The sequence below is a fragment of the Myiozetetes cayanensis genome, unplaced genomic scaffold (assembly GCF_022539395.1).
Source record: "Myiozetetes cayanensis isolate MyiCay16 unplaced genomic scaffold, myiCay2020 scf3, whole genome shotgun sequence".
In the NCBI taxonomy this organism is placed as follows: Eukaryota; Metazoa; Chordata; class Aves; order Passeriformes; family Tyrannidae; genus Myiozetetes; species Myiozetetes cayanensis.
Genome location: NW_026087521.1, coordinates 33,132,999 through 33,158,645, shown reverse-complemented (window position 1 = coordinate 33,158,645; position 25,647 = coordinate 33,132,999). Strand labels below are relative to the sequence as shown.

Below are 25,647 nucleotides of genomic sequence, written 5' to 3'. Positions count from 1 at the left end.
ACTGTGTTCCGCACTTAAATGGAGTTTGTTGCTCATACAGTAAAAACGGAATATTACATTTCTAGAACAGTCCCCAAAATAAAGTTTTGAGCAACAAAGATCACATCAGTTACTTCACATAAAGGGCTACAACCTTCTTTTTCAAAAGCTGCCTTCTTCTGAATTTAGCAAGTTTTGTTAGGTCCTTCAAAAGGACATGAATTTTGCTCTGGAAAGTGCTTTCTTGATAGGAAAGAGCAGAAGGCTGTAAAATACCCAGAGATAGATAATTAGGGAAATGGACTATCTCAAGCCATGTCCGAGACCTCTTCCACCCAAACACGGAGTAGAATCAATCGTTTCCCAGACAACAGCAGTCTTTTGTCATTGTTGGATTTGGCGTTTAAACGGCAGAGGACAGGCATAGGACAGATGGCCAATGCTTAAGCACAACCATCTTTTTGAGGTGTTTCTTTAAAGAACTCATTTTAAGACAGGAGATTATTCAATAGTCTCATCACACATAAGAAGCCAACATCAGATAAGCCAGTGCAAAAGAAAATCAGCTTCAAATCTGTTAGGCTTCCTCTTACCACTATCTGCTGGAAGCGGAGACCATAGTTCAGGTTTTTTGCTGAAGGTAATTTCATAGACAAATTAAGAAACCTTTGAAGCTACTGTGTATTATTGCTTAAAGGTGCCAGTTTCATAATTTATTGCACACTGGCAGCTTGCTGAGACTATACAGAAGGTTATTGACTTTAAGACCTCAACAACACAGAACCATGTACATCCCAGAACATACTAGAAAAGATTTATTGCCATTCTTCATATTTAAAGGAAATACTGCATTGTATTTAGATTACACAAACTAAGTATAAAGATGATCAGGGAAGAATGCAATTACAATGTATGTGCCAACCTAAACCCAAAATATTATAACAGTGTAAACACTCCTATTAATTTTACATTGCAATAAAGGTATTTCCTATATGAAAAATTAAAGTGATCAAGAAAACCCCAAGCCAAACCACTGAATAAGTTGAAAAACATTGTAAAGTATCTTGACTCAGATGCTCAGGGAAGGGGACAAGGCAAATCTTATTTTAAGAGCTTCCCGAGTAAAAATTTCTGGTTTATTGTAAACTCAGCACTTAACTTTACAAACAGACGTGCTTCTTCCAAACTTCCTTCACCCCATCCATTGTTTTATTTAATACAAGTTTCTCTTACACAAAACAAAAAAGAATGCAATTGAAACTCCTGTCCTAATTAAAGGTTTCCTTGTTCTATTATGAACTTTACTTGACTGCTCAATACTATTGCCCAGAAGAACAATACATATTTAAATCTCTAATACCCACAAGGGAAGACAGTCCATTTGGAGTTCTGCAGTAACTATAACAACCTTGCTTGGGGACAAAATACTATTAAAAAATATGTTAATCTAAACTTTCTTTCCAATTCTAACATTCCACACCCACTGATCTTTAAATTTCTAAGATTTTGTACACTTACAGTCATGTGCAGCTGCTTCCTATACCAGATTGTGAGGTTTGAACTGCGGAGAGGGTGGACATACAGACTGTTATGAGACAGAGTTACTCAGAATTAGATACATGTCAGTGTCAGAACACACCACAGGATTTGCACTACCACCCACAAGACTTTTGGAAACAAAAGGGACCTCCACAAACAGCTGCATATCTCAAACTCTAGCCCTGGCAGTCAGTAGCAAGACATTTAGGACAGCGGCTTTCAGACAGGCTAGAGATTTTGCACTCTGAGAGAAAAGCGACCAAAAAGTGCATCTCAGGTCACAAAACAACAGTAAAGGAAGTTGTAACACAAGGAAGGCATGCAGGTTTGTGAGGAACTATGGCAGAGTAAGTAAGAATCTGCTTACACAAAAACAATCACAAAAACAAACAAACAAACAAAAACCCCAAACAACCAAACAAAACAACAACAACCCTCCCTACACACATTGTAATAATAACTTGGCCCACAGCTTGCCCCAGAATCCCAGCTGGAGCAGCTCTCTGGATGGAGGTGATTCTGATAGGCTGGATCTGGTCTAGGTTGGCTATGTTTGTTCAAGGCTACAGAGTATCATCACTATGGATTCAAGGCCTTGCATTACAAGTAAAAAAAAACCCATCACTTTCTGGTTAGTGTTATGTATTTTATACACAGATGATGTTCAGCAACATGATCCTGTCACCAAAATACTTTTCCTATGACAATGTTTAGAGAAATAAATAATTTAGGGAATAAATAATACACCTGTAAAGCAACTCAGCAAACTTATTTGAAATACAAAATCAAAGCTTTTTAATATTAACACAACTTTTGTTCAGGAGGCAAAAATCATTCTTGTTCAATATTCTATGGGATCTCCATTCCATCAATATTGCAATTTCACAGCTAAACATATTAATAGGGTCATAAATATTCAGATTATGTAATAAAGACAGTGAAAGCAGATGATAAAATGCTGTTAACATTCATTTACAGCAGCTGGGAAGGCCTTGCCAAATGTTGCTTTACATAACAGGTCATGACGCTCTGACTGCATTAAGCTTTCTGATCACTCTTCCTTTATCTGCTATGATTTTGAACACAATACGAGACCGAGCAGACTAACCAATGGATTTAGAAGCCCTTTCAAGTACACCAACATTTCAAAGGTTTAAGAGATTAAAACATCAAAAAGGGCCTTGTGATTACTACATTTGTGCTTTTGCATTTCATAGTGCAGACATGAAAGTGACATTCACATCATTCTCTGTTACCTCCACAATTCAGTGCCTCCAATAAATTTTAAAAGCAAGTTTATTTTATTGAACCATGCTTCAGTTAAGCTATATGCAAAAAGGAAGTAAGAGTTAGTAAACTGAAAACATGACCACTGCAGTTTTCACAAGGTATATCGAGTACTACTGAAATGTGCTATAATGTCTGCACATCCTGTCCACAACTCACTCTGATTTTATCTTGGGAGTTGATTCTGAGTCAAGTGACAGCTCTTCCTTTGCTCCAGTATATTCTGCATTACATTTCCTTTGTTTCAGAATAGTCTCTGCTGCCATTAAGAAGTCGGGATTCCCTGACTTGCATGGGTCAGATCATACAAGCTCTCAAGAAAAGATCAGCCAGACACACTGACTGTGGGACAGGGTCTGAATGTTATACTGTAAAAAATGATGACTCATAGCTCTATTAATTTGTTTTTGCTCATTCCTATGACAAAATTAAGCCCAATCCTGCAGACTTTATGGAGATTAGTAGCCCTAGGAAGGTTAAGAGCTCTAGTGAGGTCAACAAATTCATGTGTGTGAAGTAAACAAGCCTGTGCATAACAGGACACACAGCAGCTACTATTCCGCTTCTAAAAGTAGTACCACTTCATTTGTGCCTCCAGTCCTGCATTAGTTAGCAACTATTCAGAGCACCGAATACATTCAAAGCCTAATGCTTTAACTGACTGAAATTTTATTGCAGTGGGTCTCAAGCTTTTCCTGTAGCCCAGGCTCAACAGAGAACATTGACATGTCTACACACAACTAAAAAGTTTCCTCAGCACTTAAGGGCTCCAGCTCCACCTCATCTATGTGGAGCACTGCTTCAGCAAGGCCCATCACTTGGAAAACCACCTAAATACTAAATGCTGGCAAAAATCTTAGCCATCGCAGGAAAAATAAAATTCACAAAGAAAAACACCAGTTTCATCAATACTCATTTAATGTTGCAAAGTCTTCATCAAATTAAAGGAACTTGATACTCAGTTTTTGATATGAGTACATCTACCTTAGTCAACTTAAGGAGACTCTTGGCAGTCCATTCAGTCCCCTGAAATTAAAATGTTTCTTTAAATTAAATCTTCTTGCTCAAGTTAGATCAGAGTCTGACGTAGCAGAGACCAAAAATGTTTGGGGTTTTTTTTCCACTAAGTCAGGTCTGTTTGCACAAGAACTACAGAAGAGGTATGTTTTCCTAAAATCACTGACTCCGAGATGAGATTCAAAGGGGCAATTCCAAGGTTATAAACACACTGTAATAGGAATAATAGCTCATACGATCCTAGTAACGGGTCTGAATCCCCACTGCACTACACAATGTTCAAGCTGTAACCTAAAAAACTCTTTTTCAGAGTATCTACAAGCAAGGTGGAGTTTTCAGTGATCATAGCTAATCCCATGATCTCACATACTACTGGTATCTTACAAACTAAGAAAAAAACTAATTGCAGAGACATAATAAAAAAGTATTTACATTAACTTTCAAATATCCTAACACAAGCAATGCTAAGTAAAAACAAAGCCACATAACGTAAACAGCGTGTGCTCTGCAAGTCAGATATTACAATTGAAAAAACAACAGATTACATATAAATACCTACCATGGGATCTGAAGTTCCTATGAAGTCTTCACATATATGCTATCTCCTTACAGTATCTCTGAGGCTTATAAGAATACTCTTATCCAGTAGGAACTACTTCTGATTCAGGATGTATCAGCTATTCATTTAATCCAACAGTCAATTACAATTTTTTTTTAAAAAAGTCATCAAATGAATAGTGAGATAAATTATTGGATAATCAAGTGCAGTGCAGAACAGAAATAAGAACAAGTTGTTCTTTCCAATGCAAAACATGCCAGTGCACAAGTTCAGAAGCCTACCTGAAGGGTTGTCTTAAATCCCCTTTTAAATTAAGTTAAAAAGGATTTGGACATTTCCATCTTCTTGCCTGATTCTCAGCTACAGTACTTTGCATACAGCTGTTCACACAACCTGACTTTACCACATACAGTTGCAGCAGTACAAGTAAAGGACAGGCATGTTAATACACTCAAGTAAAGCCCCAAATCAATAACAAGTACCTTGGCTTCTTGAAGGACTGTCTGCTGCCCTGCAATACAGTTCTGCAAAGGAATTCTGCAACTGTATTCTACAATACAGTTCTGATCAACTGTCATGACTGGTAAAGCATTCTTCAGTTTTCCTCCTTACAGCTATATTAATGCACTGTAAACATTCACCTCTAGTCACTAAACTCCAAAACATTCACTGCTATTTGACTAACAACTGCAGAATTGCCTCAGTAATATTTGCAGACCCACTGCCCTTCTTTCCTCCTTAAACATCAGCTGAGGTGATTTTTCTGCCCTCAAAAAAGCCCCCAAACAAACGCCTACTCTTCACAGATATGAAATAAGTCAGGAATACTTGCAGAGTAAGTTTCTGGTGGCTGCAAAAAAAGCTGTTTGTGAATCTGCAACTCAGGCACCTGGGGAGCAGAACTGCCATGGGACAGAGGACTGACTATGCTATATGGAGGGAGTGTTGCAGGAAGAGTCATTGAAGTAAAGGTTGAAGCAAACATTCACTTGTGAACCTTTCAAACAACTCTGAGCAAACATTTTTTTCACAAATTGTCTGCAAAACTAAAGACAATCTGCCAAAAATTGCCATAAATGCTGGCAGGGTATTAAGATTAAAAATCATTACATAGGAAAGGGTTGTGTTTTCTGTATACCATATGTGATGAATAAATAAGGTATCCTCCGTATATTTCCCCCTCCAGATTAATAAAGTATTCTTAAATTAGAATAGTCACATAAATATCTCAATAAAACAGTCCTCAACACAGATGATGGACCAAGGGGGTCTCAGTGCCCTGAGCTGGAGGATCATGACTGCGAGAACGATCAACTCCCAGTCAACCCTGAAATTGTGCAGGATCTGCTCCAGATGGATCCCTATAAATCCATGAGGCTTGATGGGATTCATCCAAGAATCCTCAAAGAGCTAGCTGATGTCATTGCAAAGACACCCTCAATGATATTTGAGCAGTCTTGGGAATCCAGAGAGGTCCGGAAGTTGCCAAACATTGTCCCAGTTTTCAAGAAAGGCAAGAAGGAGGATAGCAGAAACTACTGGCCTGTCAGTCTCACTTCAGTGCCTGGTAAAGTTATGGAGATCTTCTGTGAAGTACTGAAAACCACCTGAAATGCAGTCATTGGCCACACCCAGGATGGCTTCATGAGACGGAAGTCCTGCTTATCCAACCTGATCTCCTTTTATGACAAAGTAACCTGCCTAGCTGATCCAAGGGAAGCCAGTTGATGTAATATTTCTGGATTTCAGTAAAGCTTTCAATTCTGTCTCTCACAGGATCCTTCTGGACAAAATGTCCGGCACAGTTGGATAAACACATCATGTGGTGGGTGAGCAATTGGCTCACAGATTGAGCACAGAGGGTAACAGTGAATGGGGTAACATCAGACTCATGACCTAGTGGGTCATGAACTAGTGGGGTTCCAAAGGCTCCATCTTAGGCCCTGTGCTCTTCAACATCTTCACAAATGACCTGGATGCTGGACTGGAGGCGATACTAAGCACGTTTGCAGATGACAAAGAACTGGGAGGGGGAGAAGCTGTTGACTCCCTCGAAGGCAGAGAGGCCCTGCAGAGAGACCTTAATAAATTAGAGGACTGGGCAATCACCAACCATAATGAAGTTCAACAACAGAAAAGTGCTGGATTCTGCACCTGGGATGCAGCAATCCCAGATGTATGTACAGGCTGCGGAATGAGATCCTGGAAAGCAGTGCCATGGAAAGGGATCTGGGGGTCCTGGTCAATGGCAAGTTAAACATGAGTCAGCAGTGCCCTGGCAGCCAGGAGGGCCAACTGTGTCCTGGGGGCATCAGGCAAAGCATCGCCAGCCAGTCAGGGGAGGGGACTGTCCCGCTCTGCTCTGCACTGGTGCGGCCTCACCTTGAATATTGTGTGCAGTTTTGAGCACCACAATATAAGAAAGACATTAAGGTATTAGAGAGTATCCAAAGCAGGGCAACGAAGATGGTGAAGGGCCTTGAGGGGAAGCCTTATGGGGAGTGGCTGAGGACACTTGGTCTGTTCAGCCTGGAAAAGAGGGGATTGAGGGGAGACTTCACTGCAGTCTACAACTTCCATGTGAGGGGAAATGGATGGACAGACATTCATCTTTTCTCTGTGGTGATGAGTGACAGAACATGAGGGAATGGCCTGAAGTTGTGTTAGGGAAGGTTTAGGTTGGATATTAGAAAAAGATTCTTCACCCAGAGGGTGTTTGTGCACTGGAACAGGCTCCCCAGAGAAGTGGTCACAGCATCAAGCCTGACAGAACTCAGGAAGCATTCGAACATTATGGTTATCCCAAAGATGTGAGTCTCACCTCGGTGCTTGGCAAGAACATGGACTAGATCCTTCTGGAAACTACGCTAAAGCACAGGGAAAATACTATGATTGGTGACAGCCAACATGACTTTAATAAGAGCAAATTGTGCCAAAGAAACTTAGTGGTATTTTATGATGGTGTTACAGCACTCACAGAAAAAAGAAGAGCAACTGATGTCACCTACCTTGACTTGTGCAAAGCATTTGACACTGTTTTACATGACATCCTTGTCTCCAAACTGGAGACACATGGATTTGACAGATAGACCACTTAGTGGATAAGTAATTGGCTGGATGGTCTCTCTCAAAGAGTTGCAGTCAACTGCTTGATATCCAAATGGAAACCAGTGATGAGTGGTGTTCCTCAGGGGTCGGTATTGGGAACACAGCTTTTTTACATCATTGCTGGCGACACAGACAATAGGATTGCAAACCCCTCAGTAAGTTTGCAAATGACACTAAGCTGTGTGGTTAACACACTGGAAGGAAGGGATGGCATCCAGACGGACCTTAACAGGCTTGAGAGGGAGGCCTGTCCAAACCTGTTCAACAAGGCCAAGTATTAGGTCCTGAAGGTGGGTCAGGATAATTCCAAGCACAAGTAGAGGCTGGGCAGAGAGTGGATTAAGAGCAGCCCTGAGAAGTACTTGCTGATGTTGGTTGACCAGAAGCTCAACATGACCTGGTGATGTGCACCTGCAGCACAGAAAGCAGCCACACCCGGTGCTGCATCAAAAGCAGTGCGGCCAGCAGACTGAGTGGGGGAGGGGATTCTCCCCCTCCACTCTGCTCTCATGAAACTCCACCAGGAATGCTGAATCATAGCTCTGGGTCCCCCAACATAAGAAGGATCTGGACATGTGGACATGCTAGAGCAAGTCCAAAAAGTCCAAGTCCAAAGCAGGGCCACAAAGATGACCAGAGGGCTGGAGCACCTCTCCTACAGAGACAGGCTGCCTTCCAGTACCTAAAAGGAGCCTATAAGAGAGCTGAGGAGGGAATTTTTACAAAGGCATGTAGTCATAGGAGAAGGGTAATGGCTTCAAACTGAAAGAGAACAGGTTTAAATCAGATATAAGGAAAAAATTCTTCACTGTGAGGGTGGTGAGGCACAGGAACAGGTTGCCCAGAAAAGTTGTGGGTGCCCCATCCTTGGAAATGTTCAAAGCCAGACTGGACAGGGCTTTAAGCAACCTGGTCTAGTGCAAGGTATCACATACAACATAGGTTAGAACTAGATGATCATTTAAGGTCCCATCCAGTCCAAACCATTCTATGTTCTGAAAGACAGGAAAAAGCTGCAAAGCAAATTTTACACACATTAGCTACTTGGTCTTTGGTAGTTAAGAGTTATCCTTGCTCTTCCAGCAGCCTCTCAGTACTGCATGCCTCATTGCAGCCCAGTGCAATATACATATACTTCACCAGGTATTTTTAGACATAAAAGCAGTCTCATAAGGAAAATTTGCTCCAATTTTCTGTATGTACGATCAGTCAGCCGAAGCCACATATAATTCAGTATTCACCTCCTTTTGTTCTGATATGTTAGCAGGTAGAAGCAGCACTAGAGTCATGCTCAAATACAGACTATTTTTCTTGTCCACAGTTTTTCCATTAACATTTTCATATTTTTCTTTACCTAAAGTACCAGAGACATCTCCAAAAAGCCAGATATACCTTCCTCAGGTGCCTTTATTCAGAATGGTTATGACAATGCATTAAAACCTTGGCAGAAGACACCTGAAGCAGGAAGAAGTCTCACAGGAGGGTTTGTTCTCACATCCCATAACCTCTCAGACCCCAAAGAAACCTGAAAAAGTAACGTTTTATTCCATATTCTCAGTTTACATGTTCTAGCTTAAACAAGTTTGTTGACAGTTGTCTGCCTAGACTGCAATGAGCTACAAGTAACAGTATGCTCCTAGCTGCTTTTTATCTCATTAAAGCCACATGATCAAGTTCACAAGGTGTAGTGTATTTTACCATCCCACAGGTAAAGTTAAAGATGCAGTGGGAATACTGCTTAAGAAGCAGGGGATTTGACCCACAACTACAATATCCTGTCATCAGAAGTGGCTGGCAATTAACGGATTACAATACACTCAATGATAATCCGATGAGCTCAGCTGCAGATGCACATAGACTGCTCATCGCAGGCTGCCAGGGAAGAAGTGATAGCGCTCGCTGCCACCAGTCTCCTCCAGGGCACCCCGGGAGGAGAGGAGCCCCTCTCCTAGTAGGTGGGGAGCTGTTACCTTCACCAAGCTCCCTCATTTCTCATCATTCTGCACAGTGGAACCTTCTCCCACTCGGCACATGGTTGTGACTTCAATGCAAAGGTATCTGAGGAGATTAACACTTTGGTTCTATTTTCCGTCATGACATTAGGAATCTCACTAATTTTATGCACTGTTACTTGAAAATTAGGAAAGCACAAATACATAAAGGCAGCTTAAAATAAGGCACGTAATGCACACAACCCTATTACATTGGTCTTATCCTCAAATAGTCTGTTGGAGAGCAAAAACAGCATAGTTGTTGAGTTCTTAAACTTCAGTCTAATTCTTACACATACCAGTTAAACATTTGCATCACAACACATATAAAAGCTAGTTTTCTGTTACACAGTTGGTTCCTCATGGAACTAGTATTATTTATGCCAAAAATGCAGACAGCAATTTGCCATAAGGCAAGAATTTATCTACTTTTTTATTTCTATTCATCATCAAATAGTGATTTGCAAGAGGTAGAGTTTGCTGTACTGTCTAAGCACTTGTAACAACCTTGGTATGTTAAGTATCCTACAATAAGGGTAAAAACTTTTTTCTTTTTAGTATACCTTTGGAATGCCTGCATAAATACTGGCAAAGGAGTAAGAGTAACTTTATGCCTGGCAACTTAGTTACAGTGTGTTTTGGTACCCAGGCTTGTATTGAAGTGTATGATGAAAGGCTCAAGTGTGGGTTGTTTTTGTTTGGTTTTTTTTTTTGTAGAACGAGTAGAATAGCAGATAATCTTGTTCTATAATATAAAAACTTCAATTAAGTGACTGGTAATAGTTTCAGTTTCTCTATTATTGTGTAAAACAGTAACTTAATTGTTGAGTTAGAAAGTTTCAATTCAGATGCCTGCTCATTTTGGTACTGAATGAACACTTATTTTATCTTGCCTCTGACCTGATGCTTTAGATTGTTTATCCTCTCTTCTCGTAAAAAAAGAATCAGAGGGGAAAAACAGAGAACAGCAAGGCTTGAAAGAAGACAGGCTGTTGAAAGAACAGAGCCGCACAAGAGCTATCACTGAATCTTATTAGACTTCTGTACTCTGTAGTTTGTAAACATGAGCAGATTCCTCCGATTTTCAGAAAGCAGATACTTTGGAGCTGGCTAGAACAGTAGAGACTGGTTTCTTTTACAAGATGAAAGAATGTACACTGGAAAGTGAAAGTATGTCTCATTTAGTTCAACACACAGAGAAAAGCCGAAGGTGTGCAGCACTCCACTTCTGAAACCCTGAGAGAAACAAGCATCATCTTGAAGACTCCCCATGTAAGACAGGACCAACAAACTGCTAGCAGATCCTACACACAGTGTAATTCAGATGAGTAAGCACTGAGTCAGTTAAGGAGTCTGAATAGTTTACATGAATTTGCAGTAGTAGGTTACGTTTCCCAAAACAGTTAATTATGTAAAGGGTTACAATCATTACTTCCAGGAAGTCATCATCCGGTAAGCCAGCTGCATTTGCCTTTTATTCCCAATATAGCTAACAAGAAATACTGCACTGTAAGTGTTCTAATTATACTTTTTGTAACTTTTATTTCATAATAAAAAACCCCTTATGTCTAGCATATTTTGAGAATGTTTTGGTTAATATGCTAATACATTTCCCTTGTCAGATCTAGTACACCTATAATGGGAAGTCTCAGGAGGTTGCAACTGAAACTCAAACAGTTTTTTTATTGGTCAATAATAGATAACATAACAAAGTTAACAGAAGTATTCTAACTGATGAATCCACGATCACACTTCTATCCAAGTTCTACTGAAACTTCTAGATAAATAGACAAATTTTTTTTTTCGCCCTTCTCACCACTCTAATTAAAATCAACCCCCCAGATGCTAAGATTGAGGTAAACACAGGTAAAGAACCCACATACCTTAGGGGAGACTTCATTAAAGTCGGATCAACTGCACTGTCCCGCACTGGATAGAGACTGAAGTAAATGACACAGGTCATCTTTAACTCATTTCACAGATATAACTATTACAGACTCAAATCATATGGCATACACTTCCTCCACAACATTTTTTGAGAGAATTTAGTGGTTTTTCCCTTCCTATCTGCAACACCTATCTCATTACCATGCAACTAAAGCCAGGATTATTTTATTATGCCAACCATGAACTAAAACAAGCACGTAACCCTTCTAGAGAAGACAAACTGTTCATTATAAGGTTTGCATTCACTGACTAGGAGAGAGTAATATGAAGTCTGGTCATATACAAGTTAATTCTTAGAGTTCTTAGAAACAGAACATTAGATTTGCTAGGGGTTATTTCCAAAACACTTCTCACTTTCCATAATGAGATTGCATCTCAATCTCAGGATTTACCAAACAGTAAACTCCAGGTAAAATCCAGGTCCAGTGGGTTGCACGATGCAAGACTGAATACTGCATCTTGAAATTCATATAGATATATGCCTGAGAAATAGTGATATGAACAGAGGGGACTTGAAGAGATTTTCCTTGATCAGTTACTAGCTAAAACTAACAGAATATGGCTTGAGAATATGAGTGCTTTCCCTGGACAAGATGGAATAGCAGGCAGAGCATAGGTAAGATGTAACACACTACCTTTAGCCTACCAGGTGGCTGTAACTGACTTGTGACACACTTCAGTGTCTACTAGAAGATAACTTCAACAAGCTGCAGAAAACACTAGATTCCGGAGGAAGCGGTGCCTCAGGATTATGGCTCCAGTACAACAGATCAAAGTGAATTTTTTGTCTTAGAGCACTCCCATAGGACCAAGCCACCACACAAATGGCCAGAACAGTCTGCAGTTGTTTAAGTCTTGGAAACAAAGGAAAAACCAGTGACAACCAACTCCTTTAGTTTCCGTGCCAGATATAGCCTTGGTAATGTAAAAAGACACGCAGTAAGTAGTCTTCTGTGCAGACAGCTCTACCTCTTACCCGAGAGATGGTCCTGCACTCTCAGCTATGGCCCTCTGTGCTTCATACTTCATGCTACAGTATCTGGTACTGCTTACCCACCAGCCTCACCCCTGTTAGTGGTACGCAAGCAGTGATGACAGTCACTGCACCTTCAATCACTGCCTCCAGTTTTCAGCTGTTGCTCTTCTTCCACATGCATACATATGTACAGACACACATATCCCCACAACCTCTTGAACCTCAGGGTGTGTGGCATTGTGCCTGAGAAACAAAAAGTGAGGAAGGAAAAGACAAAATCATTTCAGGCACAACAGGCAATTCATGACTCACAGCTCCCAGACTGACCAGCCCAGAGCAAGGTCAGCCAGACTTGCCCCAGAGATGGTCAGCACTTGTTCACATCAGCCCAGATAGCTCAGAGCAGATCCCTGGAAAGGGTTGGGTCAGTACATGGCAAGGTGGGAGAAGTCAATCACAGAGGAAATGCTGCCATGAGGCTAAGACCTGCAGAAAGCAGAGGGGGCAGCACCCAGAGCACAGGAAGCCCTGGTACACATTTAGCCTAATCGCTCACACACAAAAACAAACCTCCACACTCCAAAGCCTATTTTACTCTGTGAAAGCCGAGCAGTAAGAGTAGATTAGACTCTAATAGGGATTAATACAAGCTAAGGTAGCAGCGGTTTCCACTAGGGAGACCAGAAAGGTTAGACGTGGGATAGCATGACAGGTAGATGTAAATAGGACTTGAAAAATAAAAAAAAAAAGGAAGAACAACACCATAGGATATTCCATTGACACCTGCCTGGCTCCATTTGTGCTCTCCCCCACGTCCATCCCTGTCCAAAACAGAGATTAAACAGGCTGCACTGTCAAGTCATGGTCAGTGATTTCTAACAGGCTGTGTAATGGTCAGCAGGGGATTTCTTATCCAGTCTGAACAGCACTGACCCACTTTTTTCCAGCACTACCATCCATCACCTCTGACTGACAAGAAGAGCAGTTTTCACAAAAGGTAAAACCTAACCCAAGTCATATCTGATGCAGAGAATGGGCAGAGATTTGGATCCCATTCTGCCTTACTGCAACCACTTCAAAGTTATAAGTTTAATTTTATTAGCAACTAGAATTTCAGTTCATAAAAAAGTGACCAATAAAAGATAATGCAGGAAATTCAATGAACCTTTGCGTGATTTAGAGCATTGCTCTGCAACAGTAAAACTGCACAGAAAGTACATTTGGAAAGGAAAAAAAAGCCTCAGAGAAGTGATCCTAAAAAGTTCCCAAACTGCTTCAGAGTCAGAGGTGAATTAAAACTTTCTTAGAGACTAACAAAAATATGCAAGTATACACAAAACATACACATTAAGTATGCATTAGGATTGCCATACTGCCAGAAAGAAACACTCTTCAGACAATCCATTCAGTGCTTACCTTTTCATATGTGCTATAGCAATCAAGACTTTATTCACCTTTAAATTCAAGTAAAACAATACATGTAGCTTCACTGTGGTACAGGGACACACCAGCTGTGTGGTCAAACCAAGAAAAAGAAAGTGTACTTTCCTGACTCTTAGCTGTATTTTCAAATGGTATCAAGAAAAGGCATTTTTTTCTTTAATTATATAGAAATAAATTATTTTCTTTAATTATACAGAAAGACTAGGAAACCAAATCCTCTCAAGTTCCTCAATCTTCAGGAAGCAGGTGTTCTGTAGGGTCCCCCATGCTCTAAATAATTTGGTGCACAGTGCTGTACTAAACAAAGTTCCTTAGTTTCCATTCCAAGAAAGTTGTGAGAAGAGTAAGAGTACTGAAGATGTTGGTTAACAAAAAAAACAAACACAACTCAAACCCAAACCCAACCAACCAAAGAAATCCCCTGGCTGGTTTACGGCTGAACTATCTAAACCTGCAGATACTCCTTTCAGCTACACAGTCAACTACAAACTCATTACATTTACCTAAACAACTGAAGTCTGTACTCTGCAAGGAAAGATCAGAGAGCAGGAAGAATGTGGTGGTGGAAAAACGTAAAGAACTAGCCTTCATCACACAGCATGTAGCTCCAATTGAAAAACAGCTCAGAGAACAATATCTTTTCTGTATCAGACAAAGTTCTGTGTGTGGTCAAGATCTTGGACCAGAAAAATTTCTGCTAAACCACACGATGAACTTTGAAAACTGGCATCTATTCATCGGATTCTTTTTGAAATAAACCTCAAGAATTCTGGCATCATCCAAGGTACCAAATGTTTCATTACAAAGATTTTTTTCAAAATAGCTATCAGTTTACTGAAATGACAACCCAATTTGTACTTCAGAACTCAGCATTTTCTCAGAGAGGCTTCTAGTGTTGTTTTTAATGTGAAGTTGAAATTCAGTTCACAATTCAGAATTTTCATTTTCCATAAAAATTAATTAGGTAATGTAATACAGACTGCTATCAAGTTGTTTCTGGTGGAAAAATAGGAGTATTTTGTTCCAAAGAAGACCACAAAAATATTGATCTTAGCGAAGTGTCTTCTTTCCCAAACTGTTTTTGGGTTTGTATTCACACTCAGTCAATTCCAACAGAAAAACGAAGGTAGAAAAAGGAAACATCTAAGTAGCTCTTCCCTCAGCCCACTGCAGTTGGAGATGCTGTTGCATAAGGTCAAAAGACTGTTTAACTCTAAAGATTCTCAACAGTTCAAACCATACAGAGGATCTCACTGAATGGACAGGCCCAGATAATTAGTCAGTACAATGGTTACCTACCCAAAGAACATCTCTCCTGTGTATGGAAGGCCAGTAACAAGTCTTAAGAAGGTAAACTTGTCAGTTTAACACGTGAATGATCAGAAGGCTATGAAGCAGTACATCCCCGATCCTCCGCTACTATAACAGATTTCTTCTTCAGAGGGATATATTTCTGAAGTGAGCCAGGTATTCAAGGTATCACTAGCAAACCCTTTATCATACTCAAGACACCCACACAAACATCAGAGCATGCTCTAGTATTTCTTCACTGCTGTGGACTGCTTAGTAACTTCATCAACACTACTGGACATTATCAGCAGTACCAAGGAGCAGCTGGTCCTCAGAATACAAAAGGTAGGATAATAGGCTACTATAGTCAATTGAGCTTAGAGTTAAGGAATGCTGTGTATTAATCTAAGTAGGGTCATATAGCAGAAAGTTAATACTTGGCTCAGAACTATACCACCGGTCTGTTGCTCATCTAAAAACTATTAGTCCACCTTCTAGCTCTAGGTCCATCACCCACCTCAGTTGCAAGGTTGCTAAAACTACCTCTAATGACTTTAGAAGGCCTATAAAATTGTCACATCCTTGACACAAGTTAAGCTAAAGAACAGGGACGTTGCAAAAAAATATGCAATAAAATGTTCTGCCCAGCAAGTCAGAAGTACCTTGTCCACTTCAGCTTGACTAAGAGGTAACATTTTCAGGCTTTCTACTGTTCCTGTATGACCTCCACTAAAGCAAGAGCCAATCTAGTGATACTGCTAAAAATCCAAGGAGAAGATATCAGTTTACACCACCCAGGAACCAGGCAGAACAATTAACATCTGTTACTGCTTCCTATTTGAGGAGTTAAGAACAGAAAAGCTATGTGAAGAATGGCAATGTTAAAGCCATTGCCAAATATGGCACCATATACATACCCACGTATGTTATGACCCCCTCTTCCTCCAGTATCAGTACTCAGATATCTTAGGACAGCATTTACAAATGCACAAATCAGTGTCAGTTTCTGAATGCCTAAGGCTGATGTTCAACGAGCTGGGCTCAATGCACCCTCATAACAAGGTAAGGGACACATGTGGCGTTACGCTCCTCTGTGCTCACCTGTCCAGAGGACCTCAAATGGCCAGTTTGCTGCCCAATTGTGCATATCCTTCAGGCAACTAAACATATCAGCAGTGAGAAATCAGCTAGACATTGCAAGCACCATAAATCATAAGCAGCAAAAGCGGTTTGGCCACACCCTTTCTCCTACCATAATATACAAAATTCCAAGCAGTATATAGGGACCTGACTTCCCTGTATTTAAATTCCCCTAAAGTTACCTTGCTGACTAATCAGGGCTGATTCCTTAGCCCTTGAACCCCTCAATATAAAAAATATTTTCAAGGTATCACACAGAGGTATCACTGCTTTTTTACAGTATCACTGAGCTGAAACGTCTTAGTACAAACAGTTCACACCACCTGAAATACAATTGTTGTGATGCTCCTTGAAGAAAAATCATCTCTGGCTACAGTTGCTAGCCCAGCATACTTTTTCAAACAGCTGCTAATCAACAATTCAGGCGAGACAGTTGGGACCAGACTGAACACGCCCCAGACCATCACAAAGGAGCAAAGCAAGTAAAAATTTCTACTAAGGTACAATTACACATGCCACCTCCCTCTGCAATTATGATGGGGGACCATGACACCAAAGGAGAGCCAAGTTATCAAAGGTACTTTATACCTTAAAATTCAGTGTCTTTTGAAATAATCTGATGTATGTAGCTGAAGGGATGGTATTTTTTCTTCATTATTCAAAAGAGATGACTTATCTAGCAACTGGCCGCAGAAAATAAAGGCTCAGTCTGTAACAATCAAGTTAGGAGGAGGCAGAAAACAGTCTGCACACTATGCAAGGAGCTCAAGATCTTGAATATTTTTTCTGCTCAGTGATCAAGACAAATCTGCACCATCTCCACAGAGAGCCAAAAGCACCAATCCTCCAAAGGCTCTATGGTAGTGAATCCACCAGCTATGCCAGAGCTGTCTTGGTCCTGCCCATGTCAAATAGACACTTGAAGCATGGCCTACCTGCCAGCTCAGAGATGACCCCTCACTGTCCACCTGTCTGGCAGGTCTCTTATTTCAAGCCTAGATCCTCTCCTGGACTCAAAAAGATAGGTGACAGGTATTTTTCACAAAAAGTTAAGCTTTGGAAGAAAAAACCCTCAAAGCTACCTCTTTCCTTTTAAGAGGAAAAATCCCAACAAAACTCCAAGAATTGTCTTGAAAAATTCATCTCACTGGATCAAGTAAGAGGAAAAAATATTGTGCAATTATACAAAATCAATAAATCTTTGAACAGCTGAGGAGTGGTCCGTCCTATACTGTTTCAGCTGCCTCGTTTATAAGGTTCCCAGCCCTTGCCTGCATGGGGCAGGAAGGCTGTTCCAGAAGCCCATGGACCTGCGTGAGGGTACGCTCTATCTCCGCACATTGCAGACCGTGGGCAGCATCAAGGAGGAAACACCTTATGTGAAGAGCACACCTGCATCATTTTAATAAACAGAGTTCAGGTGTAGCATAGCTTTTTAAACACCGCATTTAAGGTTTGCATGCATCCTCGGATTTACTGCAATTGGTGTATTATGCAATATTTTCCCTGAGAGCACCCAGAAAAAAAGGACGCGCATCAAGAGACCCACACCCTACTGCCCATGGCGCTACTTCCCAAATCTCTGTTTCGCCCAAGCCACCGGCAGAGGGAAAACGCTAGGCGAGGAAACTCGAGGGTCTGAAAGCGCCGGTAGTTCAAGCCAGGATCTACCGGCGCTGTCCTTGGCACAATAGTTGGATGCAATACAGCCGGGAGATGCGAGGCTGAAATACTTCCTGGGATGGCTGAATGGGCTCATTCAATAATCAAGGATAATTCCTTATTAGCCATGTTCTGCACCCCAGCACAGAAACCACAGCCCTGAGGGGAGGGTGGGGGACACCAGCCATGTGCCTCAAGAAAGGGGTATGGCTTACTATTGTCTCTCGCTTCAGTAATTGCCAAGCCTTTTTTTTTTTTTTTTTTTGTCCTTCCCCCCCCCCCCGTGTTACCGAAGTCGGTGGAGGAAGGGAAGGTGCTCGGACAAGCCGCTGCCGCCCGGCCCCGGCCGGCCCCTCGCACCCACCGGCGGCGCTCGGAAGGCAGCGCCCGCCGCCCCCTCCCCGCTTCCTTCCGCCACGAAGTTCGGACAGCCGGGACCGATCGCCCGGGCGGCGCTGGGGGCTCGGCCGGCGGCCCGGGGAAGGGGCCGGCAGGACGCTCCACTGCCGCGGGGGCTCTCCCGCCGCCGCCCCGCGCTTACCTTTCACTTGACTTTCATACTCCGCTATAATCTCTTTGTCCTTTTTGAATCTGCTCGGGGTTGACATTATCCACTCGCTTCTTCTGCTTCTTCCCCTTGTTTTAAATTATTATTATCACGAATCACTCCTGCTTTTCTGGAGGGGCTCCCAAGTTGTGTCAGGCGGCCGCAAGCCCGAGCGAGCGCGGCCGGGGCGGTGGCGGGCGCTGGCCTCGCGGGAGCGCCGCCGGCACTGGAGGCGGCGAGGCGGGGAGCGGCGATCAGACTAACCCCGGCGATCAGACTAACCCCGGCGCGGGCACCATCGCCTCCCGGCACCGCCGCCGGCAGCAACGCGGTCCGCGGCCCGGGGCCGCCGCAGGGCGGGGCGGCGGAGCAGCTGCCGCGGGGCACCCGCTTCCACTAGGCGAGGGCGAGGGCCCGGCGGCTGCGCCCCACCATTGTTATCTCTCCTCACGAGCCCGGGAGAGGGGAAGGGAAGCAGGGAGAGGGCGGTGGGCGGGAGGCGGCCGCGCTCGGTCCGTACGCCAGAGGCACTAGTTACTGCTGCCGCCGCACTGGCCTGGGTGGGAATTCAGGACCGGCGCCCCGCCGTGACTAACCCCGGGCGGCAGCGCCGCGGCGCATGTCCCAAACCCACGGACCGAGCAGCCGCCGACTCGGGGAGACTCCCCCGCCGCGCCCTGGAGAGGTGTCTCCGGGAATAAACTTCTCCCCGCCCTCTCGCCGCTGTCTCCTCCCTTCCTGCCTGCCCGCCCGCCTCCGGTCCTCGCTCGCTATGTCCGCCCGCTCTACCTCCCCCGCGCTGGCAGCCGCCGGGCGCCGCGGGCCGGACCCGCGGGCACAGCGCCTGCCTGCCCCGGCCGGTCAGCTGTGGGAGGCCCGGGGGGCTCGGGTGGGGGCTCGGGGAGGGAGATCCTCACCCCGCCGCCCGCATTGGGCATATGGTGGCCGGGTCCTCTCAGGGGACAGGGATGTAAGGTCGCGGTACGGTGGCAGAAGGCCTTTGATCCGGCGTGGAAAGTTGAAGTCCCGTGCTGCCTTCAGCGCCAAGCCGCGCGGGGATGGGGGAGGTCGGAGGGGACATGTGTCCTTTGGGGACCTCGTGTTCTTGCCCGGTGTCTCCGGCGGCAGGGCACGGCTGTGCTGGGCGGGCGGGACCGAGGCTGCACCGCCGTGCCGGGGGACCAGGACCCAGAGGGACCAGGGCACAGCAGCACCGAGGGGAGAGCCGCGCCCTCATCACAGCCACCTCCACCGTCTTTGCCCGCGTGGAGCTCCCCTTCGCAGGCATCTTGTTCTCGAGGGCAGGAGTGCCAGCGTGCCTATGTGGAGCACTCCCCACAAGCTCCTAGGGGAAACAAGCAAAGCAAGATGGGAGGCCACCCAAAATGCTGCTCCACTGAACTGTTGTGCAGGGCACCCATCAAGGCTGGTCCTGTCTGACAAGGCATTAGTAGGACTCCAGCCCAGCAGGGATGATGTGCAGCCCTCCCTACAAAGCTGGAGCTGTGAAAAGGAAAAAGGTGGTCCCGAAGGGCAGGAATAGCTGAAAATGGGAGTGTGGGGCGAGTTGCCAAAAGGCATGTGTGATCCAGGCATGCCCTTTCTCCTGAGTGCCTCTAGCAGCAGTGGGGACAGCCTCCTGTGCCTGCAGAGCTGGAACCTGGCTAAACCCTTGGAAGCTGCAGAGGATGAGAACTGGCTGCCAGCTCTGCAGGTGCAGTTGAGGCCATGCGTGCCAGAAGTCAAGCACAGTAGTTCAAAGGGCTGGTAGCCATACTTCTTCAAGGTCCCTGGCTCTAAGGTTGGGAATCCCAAGCAAAAGGGATCAGGTGTGACTCAGATTGCACAAGCCTCAGCCAGAGAAGAGTTTTTAAAAAAAACATTGAAAAAGCAGAGTGATGGACACTGCTGGCTTGGGATGAGCAAAGAATGTGGCTGTCATTCATGGATCAAAGACAGAAACCAAACTCCAAGGCTGCAACTCTGAGGATGTTAAAGGCAAGCAGTGGACTTTCTGGAGGCACAGAGAGCTTCACTGATGTCAGTTATGTCCAGGAGTGATTAAGCAAAGTTGCACACTATTCATAAGGACTTTCCAAAGGTAACTGCTGTATGATTTGTGTGGTGAAAATGCCAAGAGACCCCATCCTGGACATCTAGTCCTGGCACTGCCAGGACCTGACTTTTCAAGACAAACAAGAATGAATGGTGGGATCATCTGCTACTGGGAAAGTTCAAGCCGGCTACCCAGTAATTTGGCTAGATTTGAGCTTGAGTACTATGGGGACCTGGGACTCTGAGGGCAATTGCACAGTTAACTGTACTCATGCAGACATTCTTGCTTGTGTTTATATTTAATTCTGATAAACATGTTGCCTTGGTGTTACAGTCACTCACTTCCACACCTCTGCATTTCAGCAGTAAGTATACATCTGTACTTTACAGTTCGTCTCTCAGTTTTATTAGGTACCGTGCTCTCCCTGCTACAGGATCAGGGTAACAGGATTCCTATTCCCCTTTCCCTCTTACATGTGGTGTTCTCTGTAGTTTTATTACATTTCTTCCTCTTACCCTCCCAGCACAATCTTCTTCCCGTGCTGATCCCAGTTCAGACCACCTAAAGCAATCTTAGTACAGGTCGTTATTGTCTGAAACCGATTTAACTCCAAGCTGGATGGTCAAACCCTTGAATAAAAAGCTCAGCCTCAAAAGATTAGTCATCCTGTAATCCCAAACACTCTGATTTTCACCTCAACCTTTGATGCCAACATCTTGCTCTTGGATACTCCAGTCCCTCTGTTTGGCTGGGGACTGGTTGATTTGCATGACAGTAGGACATGTTCCCCGGGGACATGTTGCACTAACTGGAGATTAGCTGCAAGTCTTACCTGGTCTGTCAGAGCACAGTGTTTTTGCAAACAGTGAGGACAGGGAACAGCGGTCAGGTACCCTCGTGCCCTGCATGAGACTGTGCAGGCTGGCACCTGCAGCCAGGCCAGTCCCTTTCTCCCTTGCTCAGGACCTGGGTGTGCAAACTATGCCCAAGACATGGCTGGATTTGTAGACCACCCTCCTCTTTTCCTGGGTGCTGAAGGACACCACTGAGCCTATGCTGGGAAAGACTTCCCAGGAGAAGGGTGCAGAGGATGCCTACACCATGATCTGCGCTAGGTCATGTAGCCAGAGGATGGGCCTAGCTCCACAGAGCCAAACCGGAGGCTGCAGATGGAGCAATTCTGTTACTCTGCAAAGGCAGTTGCCTGTAAAGATGCAGGAATCATCTTTTGGCTGTGGAGATTGATCTCCCTGCATTCAGTTGCTTGGCTCCATGGCAGGACCACCGAGCAAGGATGGACCAGTGACCCAGGCTTGTGTGTGTGGGGCTCAAAGTTGCACAGATCCTGGATCCTTGAGTTAGGGTTGGACTCCAGGACAACCAGGATTGAGCTGGCTGGGAAATCTGATTCCAACCCCTGTCCCTATCCTCCCCCCACCCCTCCCCTTCCCACCCCCTCCATCCTTCTTTAGGGATTGGCAAAGGATTGTGCATTATTACATGGGTGTAATCTTCTTTTAAGATGTTCATGGCAGCTCAAGTCTCCGGACTCAATTCCGCACTGATTTACACAGCCTGCAATCCCATTGTGAGAATGGTGATTGGACAGGAACAGACCCTGCCTGGGCTCTGCAATGCCATGTTTGAGGTGATTTACAGGACACAGAATATTATTATAGAAATACTTGTCATTTGAGAGCTGTTCCTAAAGAGGTCCCCACAGAGTTCCCATCAATTTCGAGGGCAGACAGTGCTAGAGCTGTGGAACAGTCTTCTTAGTGAACCCCTGTGAACCCATGGATAATGCTTGAGAAGTAATGTTTATCCAGTGTTGTTCTGTGAACTCTTAACTTATTTCTTGTAGAGTATTCAGGTCTTGGTGGGGAGGATGCAATAAACATTTAAAAAGTATTAGGATAAAGCTGATTGAGGGCACATGTCCTTGCAAGAGACAGAGTTGTATCAATAATGCAGTGTAGTACAGTATTGTTGCAATACAATACTGGTGCAGGGTTTGTGGACTGTACCTCTGTGTATGGAGTTAGATAATCTACTCCACTGGGGAACTGGAAAACCTGAATTATGTATGATAGAACAGAGATGTATTTATACAGAGAGCAGTTCCTGCAGTACTTCATACACTTAGTGCAAAAAGGGAATAACGCGGGCATTCTGCTTGAGAACTTCACTATTGCATTTCATTTACACAGCCCGATGAGCTGTGCAGTATTTACTTTCTTGTGCTGCTAGTGAAAACAGTCCATACAGCTGGCTGCTGGAATATCACCGAGCTGTTCTCTGTGAGCACATAATGCAATTCATGTACTCCTTTAAACAATAAAACCCTACACCGATTTTCTTTAGTCTGAAGAATAGACAGAAATAATTAATCTTTCTTTATAATTGCAGTCAATTAGTAATTTTAAAATTGGACAGTAAGTCTCTAAGTGAAAGACCAGGCTTTAATTGAAACAACGAAACATTTGATTATTATGGAAAAATCAGAAAGAGGCACCATTGAAAGAGCTTGTTCAAATGTTTGTCACTGATAAGATGCACATTTCTATAGAATCAAATCTATTTGCTTTGGAATGAGATTATTTTAGCAAACACAGTTGCTTATCTAAGATGTGAAACCAGCGAGGCTTTTTTTCTCTCCCCTACCCCCAATCAATGCAGCACTTAATGCTTCTCTGTGCTTATAAACTCCTGAAACATGGAGATGAAATCTGGGCTTATGGAGTTTGTCACAGGCTGCAGAATAGCCGGGACCTCACCCTGGCTGACCTGAAAGTGAGTGGCTCTAAAGCATTCAGATGGACCTTCACAGCAATGAAATGCAGATTGCAATTTGCCCAAACTTCAGTAGTTCAGGAGAGGTGTTTCCCTCACCTGTGTTTCTCTGTGAGCCTAAGCTGTCACTCACCTTTAATTTCCAGGAATAGTACTCTGACCACTGACACAGGTGTATTGATTGTAAGGACATGTGGACACAATTTCTTCCAGAAGCAGAAGGTTACCTAGTGGTTGTTTTCCTGAATCCTCCTTCAGATCACAGGCCAACAGGATTACTTTCCTACATGACTGCAATTAGTAAATGACCAAATGCAGTCTGCATACTCTTGGCTGTGCATTTTATTCAGAAGCAAAGGACTATAAATATTCCAAATAGACAGCTGGGGGTTTATATATATGTGCATGCATGCACGTGTGTGTACAGCAAATTTGCCATGTTCACAGAATATTTGAGTTGAGAGGAACCCACAAGGATCATCAAAGTCCAAGTATTAAGTGACTGACCCCTACAGGGATTGAACCCACAACCTTGATGTTATTAGCGCCATGCTCTAACCAACTGAGCTAATCTCAGGACTCAAATGAATGCAATAGCTCTCTCAGCATGAAATACATGTGAATCCAGTAGAGAATTGTTCACATCACAGGAAAATAAGATTCTTCCAAGTGAAATTACTGACTTGAAATGCTAAGAGATATTTCTGGCTCAATAAGGTAAGATTTCAGCCCTGGAGGACTGATTCTGGAACATGAACAAGCATTGTGTTTCTTCTAAAGCAAAAAGAAAAGCACTAAACCCAAACCTTCCCATATTAGTTTAATTGCTATTTTGTTTGAAGAAATTAATAATCAGTATGTCAATATTTAGTCCTTTGGCTTTACAGTTGTGACGTGCATTTTAATGTTTCCTGTTGACTTCTTCATTCTGAGCAATGCTAATAGGACTAATGACATAACTAACATATAGAAAGTGATGACACTACTTTATGCCTTCTACTGTTAAGAATATTATCCTTTTTTTATATGTTGTTGCTATTCACTTCCCAGTTAGTAATTACAAGGCGGAATGAATTCCGAGTAATAGCTCTCTCACTTAATGAGAAGAGACTGAGGCAGTCTTGCCATTTTGAAGGAGAAGAAATATAGAAGTGATTACATCCTCACTGCAGGGTTTATGTTCTTTGTGGGCCTACTTTTGTTCTGTTGGTGGCCTTTGAAACTCTGGTATTCTGCTTCTGAATATGCTGAATGCTTAATTTGCAATCTTCACACACCTAAATTTAGGCAGTGGCATGTGCCTTGCACCTGCCACTTTACATGCACTAGCATTATTCTGGATCTTTAGCTTACTCTTAAGAGCTACACTGTCCAGAAAAGCACTAAGATTAGTTTGGATTTGGGTTTTCTTTCCAATCCTGGTGAGGCAACACTGGTGAGTCGGCAATACTGACTCTTCAAAGTGAACCTAAGGGTCTATGTTAGTGGTATTTAAAGTCTTTGATGAGCAGATAATTGCAACTCTGATAAATAGCTTTTAGTTTCAAAACTTGCATTTGGTTTCCCACTTGCATTATTGGTGTTTGTTCCATCAGTTCTCATCTAAAAACGAAATACTTCTGCTACTTCATTACTCCTGACCTTCCCATGCTAATGGCTTTGAATGGAGAACATCAGAAGTTGTGTTTAGTTTAAAAGGAGAAGAAATTGCTTGAAGCAGCATCAGTTAATTAACATCACATTTTAAAAAATCAGTCCTATGTACTTCATCAGGCTGCTGTTATTTCATTGTAATTGGAATGCTTCTATGAATAAGGCTGATGGTTTTACCCTTGGGACTTAGATAGAGGAATGCAACTCCTGGTCTTGCTATCCTTTTATGGCCTTCATAGGCCATCCAGATTTCCCATCCAGAAATCTCAGCTTTCTGGGCTGCTTTCAGTCTGTGCCAGTAGTTTAAAGGTTGTGAATTGCTCTCATTTATCTCAAAAGGGCATTAATTTTGAAGCCCAGCAATAACACTTCAAATGTCAGCCTTGTTCTTTTTCTCAGAAGCATCCAGATAGTCTGCTTATTCATTAATGTGGCTAGAGGGGTGGGAACAGCTGCAGCCTATCTGGCTAAAAAAGCGCCTGGCTATTAATGGTCTACCCAGCATTCTGTCATTTCACTGATTCAGTCCCTTGGTCTATCCTCTGGCTATTCCCTTGCCAGAGAGAAAGGCATATGTGGAGAGGAGCAAGAGTGGGAAAAAAAGCACCTATTTCTGTAGCATCTTATCTTTTGATTATTGATAGCAGCACGATGCTGCTT

At 43.4% G+C, this 25,647-nt stretch overlaps 1 protein-coding gene across 3 annotated transcripts in view; it reads right to left on the bottom strand.

Annotated features, from left to right (window-relative positions):
* Positions 1 to 19,105, bottom strand: part of SRGAP1 (SLIT-ROBO Rho GTPase activating protein 1) — a 139,738-nt gene extending 120,633 nt beyond the window's left edge. Inside the window, exon 1 of one of the 3 annotated variants that reach the window (XR_007629948.1) lies at positions 18,480 to 19,105. Coding sequence is in view for 2 of the 3 variants with exons in the window: in XM_050324027.1 (XP_050179984.1) it covers positions 18,480 to 18,546 (67 nt within the window). In the remaining variant the exon portion in view is untranslated. The remainder of the gene's footprint in view (positions 1 to 18,479) is intronic. The other 2 variants (XM_050324027.1, XM_050324028.1) reach the window with 2 other exon arrangements.
* Between the last annotated feature and the right edge of the window lie 6,542 nt (positions 19,106 to 25,647).